Below are 20145 nucleotides of genomic sequence, written 5' to 3'. Positions count from 1 at the left end.
GCTGATAGTCACCACTGGGTAGCTACAACTGGTGGGTTGTTGTGTTTTAGTAGTATCCATATGTGTGGGATGCAGAGAAGTAACCCAAAATGCAGCACTTGCAATAGAGGAGCTTCATGAGTTTGAGTGTTGCCATCTACTGGCGGCCGTCTGCAGAGAGGCCGAAGTACCTCGGCTGTCCGCAGTTACGAGGTATTGCTTGTTTTGAACTGAAAGACGAGATTTTCTGCCTAAATTCGGTTTCAGGGCAGTCTTGTTAATAAAACAACAGTTGCTGTGCTTAGCACACGGATGGAGTCAAAGCGTTGGAGTAATCCCCGTGGGGCTTCTGCGGAGAGATCGTTGCTGTGCGGGCTGCGCGCTCACGTTCGCTCCTCTCTCCTCCAGTGAAATGGCAGAGAAGAAGCTGATTTGGGGAGTCCTGAGCACCCTCTGCAGGGTTCAGGGCTCGACGGGTGCCCTGCGCTCGGGCTGCCTTTCGGAGTCAGTGCACTGGTCTGGAAATGTTTTTTTTTCTCTGCAGTAAAAAAGTCCAGAGGTGAAGTGTGTGTTTGGATTCATTGGACAATAGCCCCAAGATCCCTGTTTATGAGAGTGTTGCAAGTCTGACATTCTTTTCCCCTAGAAGAAATGGGAGGTGTTGTAAAGTCTGTCCTCAAAGGAGGGGATACAATACAGCTTGTGCAGCTCTCGGCAAGTTGTGTTTTGACCTCTGTCAAACGAAATGTTTATGTGAAACCATTAGAAGCAGTTCTGAACATTTTGCTTGAAGCCAAATTCCAGCAAGGGACATCTTTTTTTTCCTTTTTATTAAAAAAGAATCGTTAGGAAATAAAACACTGGTTTTCAGCAAAAGATATGTGACTGCTTTATTAAAAAACATAACCCATGTGGAAGCAATAGAGCAATGTAGCTTTTCCTATATACTTGTCCAGTCTGAATATGCTTCAGACTTATCACCTCTTTCTGTAGTCAGAAATGTGAAAGACAATTTGTTTATCTAGTAAAATAAAATTTTGGAACTAGACAAAAAATGGATTTCCGTTGTGCCTAAAAACCGTGAATACTAACACGTTCCCTTCAATATTTTAAGCACTGTCTCTGAAATAATAGTTTTAATACATCATTGACATATTTTCATGTCAGATATGTAGGTATACAAGCATGGAAATATTTGTATTCTTCTATCAGATCTGTCTGCACAGTTCTTAGCTCACCAAACAGAGAGTAATGATGCATTTTTAAATAGATTTTTGTCACAGTAGTTCCAAGATGCTGGATTACCATAAACAAGATTTACCAGTAGAGTTGTATTTTTTACTGATGAAGTAATACACAGTGTTGAAAACATATATTTGAGGCCATATATGGAAGTTTTATATTTTAAAGACTAGAGAAGTAAAATACACTGGAATTAAGAGCTTGAGGTTTAACCGTGGCTTGGATTAAGGAGTCATGGAATGGGCTGAGTTCTGGCTGGTCCTTCTGTTATTGATGGCAGGTTTCCAAAGTGTAATCAAATGTTTTTCTCTCTTTTTTTTTCTTTTGTTGCAGCTGGTCTCCAATGTTCTCATCTTCTCCTGTACAAACATTGTAGGCGTGTGTACCCACTACCCAGCAGAGGTGTCCCAAAGGCAGGCTTTCCAGGAGACCAGGGAATGCATACAAGCCAGGCTGCATTCTCAGAGGGAAAACCAGCAGCAGGTAAGAGCAACAATGCGAAATTAAAAATGAAACTGCTGAAGTGGAATTAGCTTGCAAATTACCCCTTTGGAACTGGATTTGCTGGTCTCTTGCTTGTTGACTGATCCAAGCAAGGGTAGGCTGGCAGTAGGGGGCAGGGTTTTTAGAGGTTGGAAAGAGAAGTCAAGGCAGTCATTCTTCCCCAGTATCCCGATAGACCTGTCTGCAGACATCAACAAATCTTGTGGTCTGTGCTCTGTGAATGAAAATTACACAGTATGCCGGGAGTCTGCATAGTTGTTTTGCACCCATGGAAGCCATGTGTTGAAGGCAGATGCAACACAGGCTTCAGACTGGCTCTTTTTTGTAAGGGCAAAGTGTAATACGGTTTTCAGCAAAGCCACTACCAACTGGTTGCTGTAAGGCAGGTTTGGGATGTGAAAGAGGCCCACAGAACGCATGGTCCCTTGGTGCCTCCAAAGACGGTCCTCTACCTGTCTTCTCTAAAGGCTCCTACCTGCTGCACACCATTGTATACCATATAGACCTCAGGTATTTGTCTGAAAAGTAAGATTCATCACCCACTTCTATGTTTGTTTGCTGTAAAAAAACCTTTTGCTGCTAGCATACAGGTTTGTTGTCAAGGGCACTGAACATATCTGCTCCCCTAATTCGTTCATGGGTTCTGTTGCAATGAATTTCTTGTGCCCTCATAATTAGATATGAAGGACCTTTTGGGCCACCTTGACTATTCCCTTGCTGATACACATCTCTATCCTCCAGTAAATCTCCTAGTGGTCTGTCCAGTCCAATCTGAAATGAATCATGAAATGAGGCTTTCACTCTTCCCTTGAGAGATATCTCAGAACTTGGTTGTGGGTTTGGGGAAGAGGTCAGGGGAATGAATCAAGTGTGATGTCTTTGCATCTCTGTGGCAACACAGCTTAATTTTCTTTCATGTCTCGGCCCATTTGCATCTATAGACCTGTTTGTAGGTAGTGTTTTATGAGGTGCTTCTGGCCAACAAACTTGCTGTTTAAGCCATACTGTGAAATAATATGTATACCTACTTTATTTGATAATATCTATATTTATATAAAAATGGATTCAGGCTTAAGGCTTCTTTTCCTTCTGTAACAAATGTAGTCTCAGAAAGATGAAACAAGCAGCTGCTCCTCCTTCCATACCTTGAAATGGAAGAAAAGTCTGAGCCAAGAGAATACCCCATTTTACTTATTGATTGCAGCACTGTCTTCCCTGCTGAGAGATTGCCTTTGCAGTATGTCTCAAATGCTTGTGTTATACTGTATTTAGAAACTTCTTTGTCAGAAGTATCTCATTAAAAAAAAGCTCTGACAAATGCCATAGCATTATGCCTTTTTCTTTTTCCCCTCCCCAGATAGTACTACACCAGGAGAAAGCCAGGACATTAGAAAAACATGGGTCAAAGTCAGTCACTAAAAATACCCTCCAGAACTCCCCGCAGTAACTGTGGATCCTGGCAGCTGGGGCCTCCATACAAGATTATTTGCTGCTGCAGCCTGCACTGACATTGATTTCCAGGTTCAGTTAAGATGCATCCCTATGCATAATGCATTGAGATAATCTGGAGGTGACAGCAGACACACATAACAGTAGCTCTGCTTGCATCTGGGAGAGCCAGTCTCCAAACAGGCATGGATGGAAGAACTGTGCAGCCCAAAACCGCTATCAATGTTTGACTGTTCATGGAGATCTGACAGTGCTCCCGCGTGCTGTTCTCTGTTAAAGGCAGGCAGATTATCTCAGTCGAAGGACTGTATATTTTCCCTTATTAAACTTCTGCCAGCACCAAAATCAACAAGAAAGTAAGTGGAAATTCAGAATGTGCAATCCAGAATAAAGACTTCTAGTGATTTCATTATTCGAGATGACCTAGGGCAGAGTCATAACAGGAATTACTGTTGCTCGCCCAGAATAAAATACTGTTGGATAAAAAAATAGGTGTTCAAAACAATCTGCAGTGAGCAGATATTTGCAGTAGATTTGGCTAAGGGATTGGTGATCGGGACTACGTAGTTTTATTTCTTGCAGAGTTTATCTTTTGTCTAGGAAAAGTCATTCTCTCTTTTTCATCACTGCATCATTTAACTCATGGTACAAAATAAGTGTTGTTAAACCTGAGGTCGAACAGACCATCATAAGATACTAAATATTTTTTAGTGCTTTGAGGTCATCTTGGGAGAATAGGGCATTAATAGTTAAAATTCCTATCTAGGAAGGAGTCATTGTAAGGATGTATGTTTTATATATACGCCCACTTATACAGATATCTACATGCCCATATGTAAACAGAGTAGAACTATATTATAATCTTTCATCTGTGCCTATTCTAGAGAGTAGTGCTCCTAGGTATACGTTTGTTTAATGTATAATTCAGTGGATCTGTAGCTGCATCTTATTTAAAAGTGAGAATTATATGTGAATTTGCTCTTTCTTTTCTTATCAGGTCAGACTGCTGCCTTGTTATACTTGTAAAACAGCAGTCCCAGTCACCACACTTGTGCATAATAAATGATTTCACAGTGAGGGCTGCCGTACTTTCTGACCATTATAGCAAAATGAAAATTGTACTCTAGTGGAGACTTCAGTTTCTGTGCTGTATTTGAAATAATACAAAGGAGTATTTGGTTGCTTTAAAGTTTTTCTTGGTATGGCTTGTGCTCTACTAAGGCACATGTTACAACTTTCTCCTGTTAGTTACAGAGGTTATTTTCAGTGATCCTGTGAAGGGATGTTACGTGCATTGGTCTCAATTGATGAAGTATATCTTATTCCCTGGGTTGCTGACGTTTAAGGGCTGTGTTAGTTAATCCTCTGAAGATCTCAAATGTCTTGAAAGTATTGGTGGATTTAATCTGGCAAGTGCCCATTATGTCAGGAAGAGCAGGGGTGGAGGTCCATAAGCAAAAATTATCCAGAAATCTATCTGAAAGTCTTTTGGAGTATTAGAGAATCTCGGTTCCCTGAACATGTCTCTATTTTGTGAGCAAATAAAAAAAATCATCCTTCCACTCTCATGTGCCTACAGGGAATGTTCCAAACCTGCGTATGCCCTGAACCTTCCACTAAGCTCCGAGTTATTTTAAAGGATGTGTAAAATCACAAGAGAAATAGCAGCTTTCACGCATTTGAGGATGTCTATTATAATATGCAAATGACAGCAGTGTGTACACTAGTTACTCTGGTAAACCTGCAAAATGTGTTGTGCTTTTGTGCTCAAGAAATACCCTAACAGCTGATGGAAGCCTGAGGACATCTGCATGATTCATATACTTTTTTTTTTAATTTGCATATGTAAGTGCTAGCACATGCAGTGTGCTAGTGGATGCGATAGTATTTTAAAAAACGTGTGTCTTGTCAGGACTGCTGCATTTTTGACCTGAGGGGATAAAAATCCCTCCAACGTATCTTCTTCTGTGTTATTACTACCTCTTCAGGGACTGGAGGCAAGAATCAGTCTCTTTGAGGCACAAGTTGGAAGAAAAAAGTAAATACTGGACAGTGCTGCAGAATATAAAAAGTCTCAGTATATGCTGAGCACATTTTCAGTGAATTCATTTTCCTCTGCTTCCCCCAAAGTTTCTTCAGCTCCTTAGAGGAAGAAATGAATGGGCAACTTTCAGTCAAAAGTAGGAATTAGAAACCAGGAATGTGTTTATAATTGAAGTATGGGCAAGAGATGTAGTGACGCAATGAGCAGGAGAACGCTGACCCCTCTGAGTCAGGATGGCAGTCCGAGCCCTAGTGCTCCCTGTGTTGTTGAGAATTAATGAGCTGTTAGATAAGGTTGGGGACCTTCGTTTATACCATATTGTGTCTGTGTCGTCAGGAAGGAAGGCCCTTTTCTTCCCTCTGGTCGCTGCAGGGGAAGGAAAATGATGAAGATGAGAGTGACACCTAGAAACCTTTGGGATTCTCCACCTCTTCCAGAGCGCTGTTTTCCACCTGCAGGTTGGGTTACGCTCGGACTGGTCCAAAAAGAGATACTCTCAACCGTCTTCAGCTGTAGCAAAAACTTTGTTTGAATTGAGGAAGGTGTGGGTGGGAGGAAACTAAAGGGAGTGAAGGATCTGGGTAGAATTTATCAGGTGTAATTCCTGAAATACACCAATGTATCCCTGGGGTGCATATTACCTGCAGATTTAAATTCTTTAGCTTTTACATGAAATTACCACCAAATTTCGAATAATAACGAGCAGAGGCTTTTGTGTGAGTTTTTAGGAAAATTACCAGAAAGTCATCATTTTGTCATGTAACTAATTTTTGCCCAGCATACAAAACTATATACAGAGCAGCTTACAAAATAATGTTATGAAAGACACACTAAAGCTATTATCAGTAAATAAAGGTGCAATTTAGTTGTTCCAAGTGAGGGTGGAGAGCTGTGAGTTGCTGATGACAGAAGGTGGGTATTGGAAATACTCTTGTAGGTGAGTGGGTGGGCTTACAGGGCTTTATGCAGTTGGGCCCTGATGGCAGTTTTAAGCGTAGAAATACGATACTACATGGTATAGTTGGGCTAAATTTTCATGCTGGTTTTACTGGGGTGTTCCTATTGACTTTTCAGCTGCTGAGAACAGGTTTGTGCCTGTTGGAGGAATTTGCTTAGATGGTTAGATGGGAGAGGAAGGAATTTTAGATGGTGCCCAAGGGTGTCGGGGTATCAGTCCTCTAGTGTTATGTGAAGGAGAAGTTCATGGTGGCTGTGGAGAGACTGTGCATGAGGTGAGACGGTATCATTTAGCGGGGTCCTTTCAGGAATGCGCATGTGCACTTTTGGGGTTGCATGGCGCCTTCATTTGCAAGAATTAGCAGCCATGAATCACAAGCCCAGTGCAGCAGGGGTGAAAAGTAATAATTTTCCCTCTAAAATAATCGAATTCTTATTTGGGGATTGAGGCAGCACCCCAGGTGCCTTGACAGGGGAACCAGCTGCTGGGTTTATGGCGACCACTTTGCTTGGTTGCATTCATCAGTCACCCGACTGATGGCTTCTTTTCTCCCCAGGAAGGAGCACGGTACATTTGTTAAGCGGGCTGCAGGTGTTTTAATTGGTTCATCTCTCTGACTCCACAGGAGCGTCTCCTGCTCTCTGTACTTCCTCGACATGTTGCTATGGAGATGAAAGCTGACATTAATGCCAAGCAGGAAGATATGATGTTTCATAAGATCTACATCCAGAAGCATGACAATGTCAGGTAAGAACAACAGCTGGCCTCCCAGCTGCCGGGGGGCAGGGACCTTCCCAGTGCTTGGCACTTGATGCCAAAGGAGGAAGATGGCAGCAACACATGATCCCCAATAAGAGTAAAATCTTGGAAGTGTCACCAGTTGACTTTCGAAAGTTTGTTTATAGGACAGGAGGAGGATTGCCATGTGTCTGCAACATCTTCCCCTGAGAAGCAACTTTAATCTCTTTCCTTACCTTTTTTTCCTTTTTTTCTTTCCTGGCATGTGTCTCACTGATTTTGGAAAGGTGGTAGACTTAGGTTTAGTTATTCTTTGAGAGTTGCAAGCACTCTTCCAATAATGCAAATTAAAGATTGTGGGTGCTTGTCCTTCTGGCGAGCTGCAGAGTCCAACTGATGTTAAAACGACTTTGAATAGTCTCTGCCAGTTTTGAATTACGAGCAGACGACCAGCTAGAGCCAGCTCTCGGCCCCTGCTCAAGGAGCAGTCAGCCACCCAGCGCGTTGTGGCTCCTTGATCTACCTGGAAGAGCACAAGAATTGGGTGTCACATCTCTGTCAAGTGGTGCAAGATCAAATGCTCCATGTTGTGGTCCGACCCCATGAGGCTCTGAATGTCCTTGTTCCCCCGGGGTTTCCACTATCTGCTTCCCAGGGAAGGGAGAAAAGTAGTACTTCAGTTACTTGATATCTTTATATGCTGCCGTTACAAAGTGAGGTTTTATTTAATATCAATGCCGTTTACTTCTGCTGCAGAACCTGACCTCTGTAGGATAACTTCCATCTCTGTTAACCCAGGTGCTGACACTGTTTAACAGCTCTGTAAGTCTATAAATACTTCTGCTGAGACAGAGGGACTAGGGATAGAGAGTTTCCCTCATTTCCCCCCTCCACGTCCACTTCAGACAAGATGTCTTCCTGTAAATTGCTTGTGTAGCTTTCTCTCTTACATAGCTTTGAGTATGTCGGTGAGTTATGTTTTCTGCTACTTGGGGCTCAACAAGTAGTATTTCAAGAAAAGGATTTGTTACATCTCTAATATACTGCACCCCACATAAGCTCCATTAGATGATACAGCGAAATTCACTTAAAATTCACTTATAATTCTGAGGCATTTAAAGACTGACAAGCTGACATTTCCTTACCTTTGAGGGTGGGGGGGAGAAGTAAGGTACAAGCAGAAAAGTGGAAGGAGATTGCTCACTCCTAAATGTAGAGTCTGATACAAAATTCACTGAAATCAGGGCAAGCCTATGTGCTGGCTTGGATGGACTTCAGTTCAGCCCTCCGTGGTTTTGGTTTTGACTGAGAGTCTGGTAACTGATAAAGAGCCACTAGCAATATGGAAGAAAAAAATGTCAGATATAAAAGACTATAACCATTCTGTGGTGAAAAATAAAGAATATACATATGGTGATGAAGGTGACTGTTCTGGCAACTGAGAAGAGCCCTTCAGTGGTGCCCTCAGCAGAGTATGCACAGCAGTGGACTAGGTGATGTTTTCTGTCTTTATATCCTTTTTTTCCTGAAAGGCACTTAGCTTGCTCAAGAAGGTTTGTAAATTTTTAGTGATAGATAGTGTTTGTGAATTTTCCTAATGGAGGAATTACTTTTCTCTGGTACCCAAAGGTCAGCTTGACATTCGGACAGAATGCAAGTGGTTGGATATGACATGAGACTAGTCAGTATGGTATTACATTCTTTCATATCAGTTCCTATATTTCATTATTTGCAGGCTTGAAAGATGTGCAGTACAGTCAAATCTTAGTAAAGGTGATTGTCTCTGTAGGATGATGCTTCTTTGAAAGCAAAGTTTTGACTGTATCACTAAACAAATAATAATGAACAACTAACTAAGTTAACAAATGAACACATTTAAAGGGAGAGAGGGAACTGAGAGAATGATTATGATGGAAAAAAGTAACCTGAAGCTGATGGCTGGTAAAGAGAGATGGCGATATCAGAAGATACAGCAAAAAAAAAAAAAAGAAAAAAAAAAGGCATGTGACCTATAAATAAAAAGAGAAAGCAGTTTGTTATGATTTTCAGTTTTGGCTGGTAGGTAAAATGAAAGGTGGAGCATGTGTACATAAATGGGCGTTCTTTTTATGCAACAATCAGCTTTTTGGAGTATCCTGATGGATATCTAAAGGGAAGCTTGCAAGCATATAATTTTCATATCTTGCCTATTCATTGAATAATATGAGCATTTACTCATAATATTATAATAGATAACCTTCTGCAGTCTAAAAATAATTTTAACTCTGTACTTCATGGTGATGAGTAATTAGGATAGAGCCCTTGCAGATACTTGCAGGTCTACAACGCAAATGGAAGCTGAGGTCACAACAGGTCTTGCAAGGGGAAGCAACTTAAACTTTATTTTCCTCAAGGTATGGACTTTGTGGTCTGTGACTGCTAGGTCCTAAATCAAAGCCCAGTGAGATCAGTGAAAAGGCTGTCAGTCACTCCACTCAGTAGATAAGAAATAGGAATCAAGTAATATAAGGGTTAGAAGAAGCACGGAGAACATGTATCTAGGGTTCTGATCATTACTCACTGGGTGAAATAATATGAAAAGGTGGAGGAATTTACCCCTCAGACAATAGTTTGAAGAATAGGCTTTGCTTTCAGAATATGCTAGTCTGTTTTAAATAGCATTTCAACTCCGAAACATGCGGAAGTTATAAAATGATTAATTAGGTGTTAGCTGACTGTGATCGATATTAATGTGTAGATGTAGAGTTCTCGATAAACACATAACCCCTTAAAAAAAGGGAATTAAAATTTGTTAATTATATGCCGACTGGCAGCACCCTTGAACGCATGCTTGCATCTCAAGAAGACTTAAATATACATATGGACTTGACATTTCACTGAGTAGGTCAGCCATGCTATTCAACATATATGTATGTATATATTCTTTTCTTCGTTTCTTTTTCTTTCTTTCTTTCTCTCTTTGTCTCTTTCTTTCTCTTTTCCACACAAGAGCTTTTTGTAGCCGTTACACATAGGTACTGAGAGCAAAGAGAAAGTAACTTCAGAACATCTCATCTTCATATACTTTAGGGAAATGAATAACTAAGTATGAATACTCAAAAAGGAAATATGATTTGGAACAAATGACTCATTTCACACTAGGAGTTCAGCGTGGAGCCCTTTCTCTTGCCTGGGTGCCCTGAAACCAACTGTAGTGGGAATTACTGTGGATGATTTTAAAGCATTTATGTGCACCTGGAAACACAATGTTGGTGGGAGGTAGTGCCTCCACGATGTGGATTAATGAATTGGCTGAATATAAGCAAGCGGGCTCTTTACCTTTCGTTGGGAAATGCTCAAGGAAAAGCTTTTGAGACTAGAACACTCCAAGCAATTTTGTTTTGGTTTGTTTTTTTTTCCCCTGTTCAAAAATGTCATAAGATCTAAGGTTTTTTATGAGCTAAAGGTTATTGTGTCAAGGCAATTGAGAAGTATGTTAAGCTGGTGCAAGGGTGCTGTGCCCAGCCATTGAATCTGGCTTCCTGTTGGTGATTTATGAACAGAAGCATTTCCTTCGCCGTTCGTAGGAGTGGGAAGGTCTGTGCGTGCACAGAGGTGCCTGCTTCCCCCTGCCATCAGCTGGGCGCAACGGTTCACTTTTCCTGCTCTCCCAGCACAGTTAACAGGCGGATTTACAAATCCAAGTGTAATGGATGAGACTTCTCAGTGGCTGCTGATTTACAAGTGTGAGATTGCTGTCATAATACCTTGTCTCCGAGGGCTTCATTTATGCCGAATCTTCGGGGTGATGTTGCTCACTGACCTCACCAGCAGGATGGAAATTATGAACCTTGCTGACACTGGAGGTTTCAGAGCAGCCAGATTTAACTTTGGCCCCGCGACCTCTGGAGGCACGGGAGCAGAGCTCGTTCACTTAGCTTGTTTAGGCATTTTGTATGAGAGAAGCAGTTTACTAAATTCTGTTCCAGACAAGATTAAATGTTTTAATTTTCAGGGATGATTGGGTCTGGGCTTTTGGGACACCTCTGAGTTTAATTAAAAAACAAACCTAAACCACTCCACCAGCAGAAAATGTTATTATAAAATTATTATTGAAGTTACTGTGGGTTTTTTTTTTCCTATTTTAAAATAAGAAGTCCTTAAATGGCTAGTTCTGCTATGATGTTCTTGGGTTTTTAGGTACAATTTTAGATGCTTTAAAAAAAATTAACATATGTAGAAAAGAGATCTGCTTCAACTGCCGGTAGTAGGTCTGTAAAACACAGCCATAATCCTTTAATAAGGGGCAGTTCTGGCATGATATTGCTAACTATGCTACACTACTTTTAGAGGGTGGGTATACCTGTCTGTGGAAAAACATGAGGCTTTTATGCAAAGGTAAAGTGGTCTCTCTAACCTGACTGGATAAAAGCAAATCTTTGTAGAGCCTTATCAGGACTTCCTGGGAATGAGTTCATAATCTCCTGCTTATTGTTATGGAAAGTAAAGTTCAGAGACTGAATTATCCACAATGAAAATATAATTTCCTGTCATTTTTCCACAGTAAAATTTTTTCAAGATTATGTTCTTCTAAAGAATTTAGGGTGATGGTGAAGCTAGGATGAAGAGGTTTGGGGTTGATGCACTCTGTTCAGATGCGAATGAGCAGAACCTTTGAACAGGGAAAGAAACCTTTTCCCTCCCTGATTTATTGAATGAGAGTTAACTTTGACTAGTGCAGAATCTTAGAGCATGACTTGACCTTTCCCACATGTGTGTTTTAAATATAAAGTCTATTGTCAAATGCGATCAGGAAAGGAGTTCCCAAGACCATACAAGTCATTTTGGGTAAACAACAAGGTGAATTATGTAACTAAATCAGCTCATTTTGTCATGAATGAGATTATGCCTGATAGACAAACCCTAAAATACACATAGATTATATTGTTTATCTACAATGCTTCCTAGGGGGAATTTGAAATGCTTTACATTACTATTGCTATTTATATCCCACTGCAGTGATAATGGCTTTAATGTTATCTAGGTTTGGCCAAATATAGTAATCTCAGTGCTATAAAAGGAGGTTTGAAGTCCTCTGTGAAGGGATAAAGGTTGGCTTTGTCATTTAAATTCCTTTGATGAACTGTTTCAAGAAGCTTATTTTAGGGCCAGCATCCAAGCACTCTGAAAGTGACAGTTTCTTCTTTTCTCTGCTTCACATAATTCTTATGAATCATGTGCTGAACAATATTAACCTGATCTCATAGTCTTTTAAACATCTTGACAACTTGAAGTAAGCCATTTGCAGAAATAAAACAGTAGGATCGATTTGCTTTCAACTTTGTAAGTGGAAAACATGTTTAACTAGTTTTGTGATTTAATTAAGTTCTAACACCAAAACCACTCCCTTTAAAAGTGACCATTAAACATTATAAGTGGAGCAAATCGTTGCCCTTTGGCTGAGCGTCAGGATATTCAGACCAGCCATGCTGACTTAACCTCTCTCTGCCTTATAGGTGTCGTGATGCTTAATTAGTTGTTTATGAAGTGTGTTAAATTCTTAGATTGCAAGATGCTCTTCAATTGCATGTTGCAGTTTGTGAACGTTTCAACTAAGCAAACATCTGTTTCCCTCCTCCTTCCACTGCCCCTGCACACAGGACATCCAGTCTCAATATTTCTTGGCGTTAAAGGAGTTATCAATCTAAACAGCGGTGCAGAGCCGGGCTCTGATTGCAGCTGGCAGGGGAGCCCCCACAACAGAGCTGTAACTGGGCATGTCAGATCAACGGCCAGAGCAGTGTGCTGCCTAATGGTATATTCTTGTTGGTGAATGTAGGAATGGAGCTGTTTCTTCTGGCTTGCGAATTGTAACGTGCCTTTTGAAATGCTGAATGAGTTTATAACGAGGCATAATCTGCCAAGCGCAGGTCGGACAGGCGCGATGCCTTCGTGGGTCGTCCTGCCAATAGGCTGTTCTTGTTCAGGAGCTCGTCTGGGTTCTGCTTTAATGTGTTTTCATGAAAGGTCATTGAAGCTAAACAGAAACCAGTTTAATTTTACCACTTTTAATAAATAAAACTACGGTATAGTGTACATAAATGTGCGATGGTTCTTTCCTGGATATTTTCAAAGATACCAAGAATAATCTGTTGTCTCAGCCAAAGTTTATGTGGCTTGAATTTCTATGGAAAGCCTCATTGCTGGGAAAAGGTGGCACCAGTAACTGCTTTAAATATTCCCTGCATGATCCACCTCCCTTCTTGGCTTCTCCCCTTTGCAGGGAGGGAATAAAACATGGTGGTTTATGTTTGAAGGTGAGGAAGGTTAACATTAAGGAGGAAGCCAAAAAGCAGGTTTTATGCATCTCTTGCTTAGTGACAGTACTCTTCCTGCTGGTCAGGGAGCTTTGATTTCCTCCTGAAATGTGTTCATGGGCTGGCAGGTTGTTTCTCTGCATCATGTCTTAGCAAGACCTCTATCTGGATTGGGTTGTTGAAGGCCTGGGCCCATGTGCAGTAGAAAGTCATTTCTGCAGGTTAGCAGGGGAAACTGTGGGTTTCATATGGGTTTAGGTGCCCCGTTCAAGTAATTGCCATGACTCCTGGTTCAGGCTGTAGGCTGAGAAGAGTGGGTAGGAGAAAAATGAACAACCTTCCCACACCTTTTCCCTGCAATGATGACAGCAGTGAATTTTACTTTTTCAGGAACTCTTGTGTCTCCCTGTCAAGAAGCAGCTCCTAGGTATCTCACCTGTATCTGCCTGGAGCGAATCTTAGCTTTTTAATTTTCCAGAAATCCTGATTTTTTTTTTTTTTTTTTTTTTTTTTTTTTTTTAAGACTGAAGTAATTTTTAGGATGTGTCAAGCTAGGTTTCACCCATGGGTGAAGGTACATTATTCTGCAGTTACCACATGACCTATTGTTTGTTTTTGCGAGGAAAATCAGTGTCTTTGGGGAAAAGACATTCAAGCTAAAGTCTGTGTGTAAAGCGATTTGTATATTTTACAGCAGTTGTGGCACCTGAACTTGACATCAAAGCCGTGCAGTAAGCTTGGACCTAATATTAAAGAGGATATTTCAACCGCAGATCAGTCCCTCTTTTCAGTATGGGTTTGTTGATAGTTCAGTCTTGAAAACTTTTAAGCCAAAGGACAGGGTAGGTGTATGTATTTTATCCAGTCTACTTCATGCATATGCACAGCACCCGTTGAGAAGAACATACACACGGTAACTTGTATAAGTGTTCATCTGACTGTCTGCAGATCTTTCTTTTTGAACTGGGAATATATTGTGATCTTGGTTCCTGCTGGGAACTCCTGGTGTCTTCAGGGGGATGAGAGTGTCTTGTACCCTCCAAAGAACAAAAATAGATAAATAACTGACTGCAGGGCACCCTGCTGGATGCATTACTTCAACACGTGTGCTGTGATAAAGATAACATCCCAAAAGTGCAGTGTGCCAGGTGACTGCAGATCTGCAGCCCCCAGCAGGCCATCAGCAATTAGGCAGGGCCTGTGATGTATAATTCACACGCTGCTATTCTGGTTTTACACAAGGGTCTGTGAAGTTCACAGGGTGATGGATTGAAGAGCGTTAGATGTTTTAATGATGAAATACTGTGAATAGTAATTTGGAGAGAATAATGAAGATGCCTGCAGAAGTTTACAGAGCAGTATTTTAGCTCAACAGGGTTATTTGGAGTCTCTTTTTTTCCCTTCAGTAGTACTAGAAATAAATTAAATCTGAAAATAACGCAAGTCTCACTGCTAATTGGCCTGATAGTAAAAACAGATAAGTATGAAATGATGTTTATTGAACAAATCAACCTCCAGTCTCCTCTATTTTGGAGTAACTTCGAGGGGAAAAAAATTGAGTCATCTCTGAGCACAACTTTACTTTTCTAGGGACTTGCTGAAAGTTAACCAATTATTGTGTCATGTTATTAACATGCAAAATGATTTTAAGAACACTGAGTTTATATAATACTTGAAAAGATTCTTATTAAAATCATCCTACCTTTTTGCTTCCTCCTCTAGGCTATAATGACTGAAAAGCAAAAATCATTTAAACTTCTTATTCTATAATGCATTGAGCTGTGCAAAACTATTTAAACCACTCTCTTTACAGAAGCTGTAAAACAGAAGCACAGTTTTAGATGGGGATGGATTAACTTCCTTTGTCTTGTACTATATTTATATCCCTCAACAATGGTTGCTAATGGGTGCATGTGTTCTTATCCATTTACATATAACTTTGAGTCTGGATAAATGATGATGAAGAGGCAAGAGCTGAAACCAGCTAGTGAAGAGGAGCTCTTAGGAAACCTGGTATCCTATGTCTCTGTCTCATCTCTGATAATGTGTTTGGGCAGCCCTTTCCTCAGTGCCATGCTAATTTGAGTCTATGTCCTCTAGTCACTGAAAGTTGCGTATTTTTTTAAACATCCTCCTTGTTATTAAATTTACTTGAAACTAGGAGATTAAAAAGTTAGGAAGAGGCTGCCACGAGATGTGCAGGCTGCCCGGTTCCATAAATTGTGTTTCTGTAAGAAACGGGGCTAAGAACACAGCGCTAAGGAAAAAGAGTTGAGTAGAAATGACAAGCAACCAAAAGACTGCATTGAAGAGGAAAGGGCCTAAGAGATTAAATATATTCCAGTACACACACCGCTGGCAGGGCACTGGCCTTGTGGAACGATGGAAGTGCTCTTTTTAGAAAATGGAGATTTTTCTCGGTCCATTTGTTTCAGTTATAAAAGCCCTAGAAAGATGCGTGCAATTAAATGGTAGGAATAAGGTTATGTAAGACCAGGTCAGTTCTGAGGACTTGAATGTTTGCAAATATTTTTAAGAAACCGTGGAGAAGGACATGTGTTAGCTCTACTCGATCTGTGATGTGATTTCAAAAGGCAACAAAATGAAGGAATACGAGTAGTTTCTTCCATGATGCCATGATCTTTGTCTGCCGATGCTGTATGTGTGTGTTGGGCAAATCTCTGGGGCTCTCAAAGGCACGGAAAAAGTCTAAAGATACTGCTGACGAGTAAACACGTCCCTTTTTGAGCCAAAGTCCTGAAGGAGACCCTTTAATATGTAGGAGGATGCTGAGGATTTGAAACCAGCTCCCTTAACTGCACTGCTGCAGAGCTGAGCCTGCAGCCTGGAAGCCCCGTGCTGCGCCTGCGTGCGCGGTGCGCTCCCTCCTGCTCAACCAGACCCTGGGTGCCGTCGGCAAAGGATTTTGCAGGGAAGCACAACTTGGCATCCCACGTGAAAGAGGGCGGCCGAATGTGTGAGGCCACCAGGAATTACCGCAGCAAAGGGATATAGTTTGTTGATCCACCCTGATGGTTTGTTTGTTTGGCTTTGCTGTTGTCGTTTTGGGGTGTTTTGTAACTTTAACAAGAATTCTCTGCAGAATCTGATAATCCGCTGGCACTATTTCGCGCTAGTTGTGGGGAATGTGTTGCTAATAGGACGTTACTAGGACAACCCTAGCTCTTCAGACAACCACTTAATTTCTGTTATCTCCAAGGCCTGGCAGACCCCTAAGTGCTGAATGTGGTAGCAAGTTGGAGAGACGCTTTGTAACATCTTGGAACGTGAAGGAGATGAGAGATGTATGTCCAAGAGCCGATGGGATATTTGTGTAGAGGGGAGGTAGGCATAAAAGATGGGAAAGACTAGAAAACCTGTGAAAGCAAAGAGCAAATGTAGTGATTGTTAGCAATAACCGGGGGAAAGGAGGATGGAAAACAGAGACGTACTTTTGTTTAGATAGTTGGTGGTTATGTGCCCTAGCAGTTTGGGCGGCGAGCCTCTGGTCTGGGAGCTTGCACACCAGTGCCCTGCTACTTTCTGCAGGGATCGTTTCCAAAGCATGAGCTAATAAGCATCAATTTGCAGAACAAAGCAGACAAAACTTTGGCTTCTGCTCAGGGGAACTTGAGCAATTCTAGTTATAGATCAGGCTTCAACAGGAGCCAAATGTTGATCCATGAAAGTGTAATTATTCTGTTTCATTTGGAACCTTTTGTTCTGGATTATATTCAAAACTACCGTAAGCCCCATTATAAGATTCTTTTTCTTTCCAGCCAAGAGGAAAAAGAGGCCTTTTGAGTTAATAGCTCTACTTTGTTTTAATTAAAAATGAGGAAGAAAACACCTCTTCCTTGCCTTTCTTTAAGAATCTTCCCTTCTGTAAAATAGCAGCCAGCAGGCTGCGGTTTAGGATAATGGGTCTGGCTTCGAGACCAGGTTGTATTATAGAATATAAATGGTGAGTAAGTGATATTCTATTTGTAAGATACAGTACTGATTGTCATTTTCAGCTGCAAACTGAATAAGTTTTTGGTATTGAAATTGGAAGCGATTGCAGATTTCTTGCAAAGCCCACAAAACCTGAAATTGGAGACGTGAGTTACTTGCTGAGCCCCTTTTCCTTGGAAGCTTGTAAAGAGTGGAAAGAGTAAACTGGAAATAGAATATTCTCTGCAAGTGTAAAGAGAACTAAAAGAAGACAAAAAAATAGTGTTGGAGAATCCTACGACTGTACAAAACTAAAGATGTGTTTAAGGATGAAAGAAGTGATTTGGGGGGGGGGGCTTGTGATTTTGAGAACGGCATAGGAGGGTGACAGTTCACCCACTCTGAAACAGCTTGTATGCTAAGAATCATCCATATGCCTGAATAACACTAACCTCATTAGCATTTATTAGATCACTGTATTTCACTTAAATATATACATTCACTGGTTTATTTACATCTTTTTTGTGTGTTCTTTCATGTCTTTTTAGGTTATTTTTCCTGATCCAAGGAACATTTGTAGTGGAAGAACATCCTAGTGATGTGCTTTGTGAAACAGTAAAAGTTGTATTTGCTTGGTCTGTCATGTCTTGCAGCTTTTTATTTTTCCATTGATGTATCAGATACAGCATTTATTGTATTACTAATAACTGACCAAATTCTAAGTCATCTTGTTAGAAAAGGAGCGCTGCCGGCAAACACCTTGCATTTTTAGCACCTTATGCTCGCAAATCCTTGTGTCAGTATTCACTGCTACGAGTGAACCCCCCCAGGAGGAAGGGAGGGCAGGGGAAAGAGAGAGGCTGAGAGTGACAATGATTTGTTTAATTTGACCTGGTAAAGAGGCTGATTACAGCTCAGAAATTCCTGGCTCCCATTACAAAAGCGTCCCAATAACCAGACCGTGGAGGCTCTGGCTGCGCTGCGAAGGGATTGTGCAGAAGTAACAAGCAGGCAGTGTGCAAAAACACACTCGCTGTGTTGGGGATTTCTTGTGATTGCCGGCTTTGTCTGCAGAGGGAATGAGCTTTAAATTTCAGCTGGGCAGCCATGCCAAACTGATATCTTTACTTCTTTTCCTCACTACAGTGAAAACCCAGAGAAATTAATTAATTCAGTTGACTTTGCTGGTGACAAAGTACGGCACAAAAGTAGTCCAGATCTAAAGAGACACAACGGATGATGCATACCCTTCTGCCCTGGAAGCATAGAGGCTAGACCCACTTGCTTAGGATGTTGGTTATCCAGATTCAGTTCTCCCATGAGGGCGTTTGAGTCCACATCTCCTAGGGCCTAGGAGAGGCCCTAACCAAGTCAGGTGTCCTCCTGCTCTTTTGTTAACTCTGTTTTGCTTTTTATATAAGAGAATGAAACCCTGGAGCAGCAGCTGGAATCCTGCTGTCCCATGTCACACACAGCACCGTAACCAGGAGCACAGAGTGCTGCTTGCTGCCTCTGCCTCTAATTATTCCGAGTATTTTATACATAATGAGCAGCTGCAACATGAGGTCCTGAGAGCACCCCTGTTCCCAATCCAAAATAGCCTGTTGTCCAGTTCAGACTGGATTCAGGCAGAGGAAAGATCAGAGCCGTGTTTTCTCGCTTCCCAGGCAGCGGTCCTAAGAGACGGTTTCCCAGCTTGCCTTCTCTTTCCCTTTATATATAGTTGGCATTTACAGAATGCTAAAGAATGAAGGATGTAAGTATGTGTATATTTTTTTGTTCCTTAAAAATGCACTGGTTTGTTGTGACAGGCCATTGATGTTTTAGCTGGCAGGTATATAGGCTCTAGATAGTCTAGAGTCCTATAGCGGGCAGCATAAATGTGGCAGAGATGTTGTTAAATACTGGACACGCATCCTTTTTTATTGTAGCTGCTGACTTGTCTGAGCCCTGCTTGTATTTCTTAATTCACAAAAATAACCAGTCAGATATTCCTGTAAGATGCTAGCATGAGACTTAAAACTGAAGTGAAAATAAATCAGCGGAGTTTTCTAGCATCAGTAGTCCTTACTTGACTAACCACGGTATGCAGGAGGTACCAAGGAAGGGCAGGGGCCAGTGTGATTCTGGGTTCGGTTTGCTTTCACATTTGACCACTGTTAACTTTTTCTGGTTCAGTTTGTAAAGATGCTGTTGACTGAGTGTTGTCAGCAGCGTTTTTTTTCGGTTGCGTAAGGCCCGGGAAAACAGTCTCTGCCTGACTCTTCCACAGTGAATGGCTTTCAAGTTAAGCCATGGCTGCCGTTATTGTGCTCTGTGACACTATAAATAAAGTTATTAACATCAATATGTAAATGGCTTTCTATTTTTGTTCCCTGTATTGTTTGTAAAATCTAGGGCAGTTATTCAGTAAGAATCATCTGCTGTTTAGCACTGAGCCTACCAGCATTTGATGCTGTGTGGGCTGCTAGGGGTTTTTTTTCCTTTCTTTCTTTTTCTTTCTTTCTTTCTTTCTTTCTTTGCCCTGGCTTTTAGAATCTAGCTCCTTTGCAAGTTTCTTTCTTGTGGTCTATAAGAAATAGTCTGGCTGTGCTAAGCATTTTCAGGCTTCCGGAGAGTGGCTTGGTATTTCAGAATAGCGAATCATCTCTTGATATCTGAACTATAGGAGCATTAAAAGCAGCTACACAAACATCAAACACCACAGCTGCTATTTGCCTTAGTGTGCATCTTGCAAATTCCACTTTGTTCAAAGATTTTTACAGTTCCTGTTTTGGTTGTGTGCTCCATTTCCTTCCTCTCCCCTTGCCATCCCCCTGGAACGGCCTCACAGCCTTGGGCCATGTTTGTGCTGGGAACTGGTACCCTGGTAATTAGTATAGTTGCAAGTGATACAGCTCCCTGAGGGACGGCACAGATATATTCATTTAGACCACCATAAATATATATATGTGTGTGTGTGTGTGTGCGCGCGTGTGTATATGCGTGCATGCATGCATTTA

At 41.3% G+C, this 20145-nt stretch overlaps 1 protein-coding gene across 3 annotated transcripts in view; it reads left to right on the top strand.

Moving 5' to 3' along the window:
- ADCY5 (adenylate cyclase 5) overlaps positions 1–20145 on the top strand; it is a 224259-nt gene that overhangs the window by 127495 nt on the left and 76619 nt on the right. For all 3 annotated transcript variants that reach the window (XM_067299311.1, XM_067299310.1, XM_067299313.1), the window contains exons 2-3: positions 1555–1704; positions 6802–6923. In XM_067299311.1, coding sequence (XP_067155412.1) covers positions 1555–1704; positions 6802–6923 — 272 coding nt within the window. The remainder of the gene's footprint in view (positions 1–1554; positions 1705–6801; positions 6924–20145) is intronic.

Source organism: Apteryx mantelli, chromosome 6, assembly GCF_036417845.1.
Source record: "Apteryx mantelli isolate bAptMan1 chromosome 6, bAptMan1.hap1, whole genome shotgun sequence".
In the NCBI taxonomy this organism is placed as follows: Eukaryota; Metazoa; Chordata; class Aves; order Apterygiformes; family Apterygidae; genus Apteryx; species Apteryx mantelli.
The sequence above is the reverse complement of the archived record's forward strand: the minus strand, read 5'-3'. Positions and strand labels throughout refer to the sequence as shown.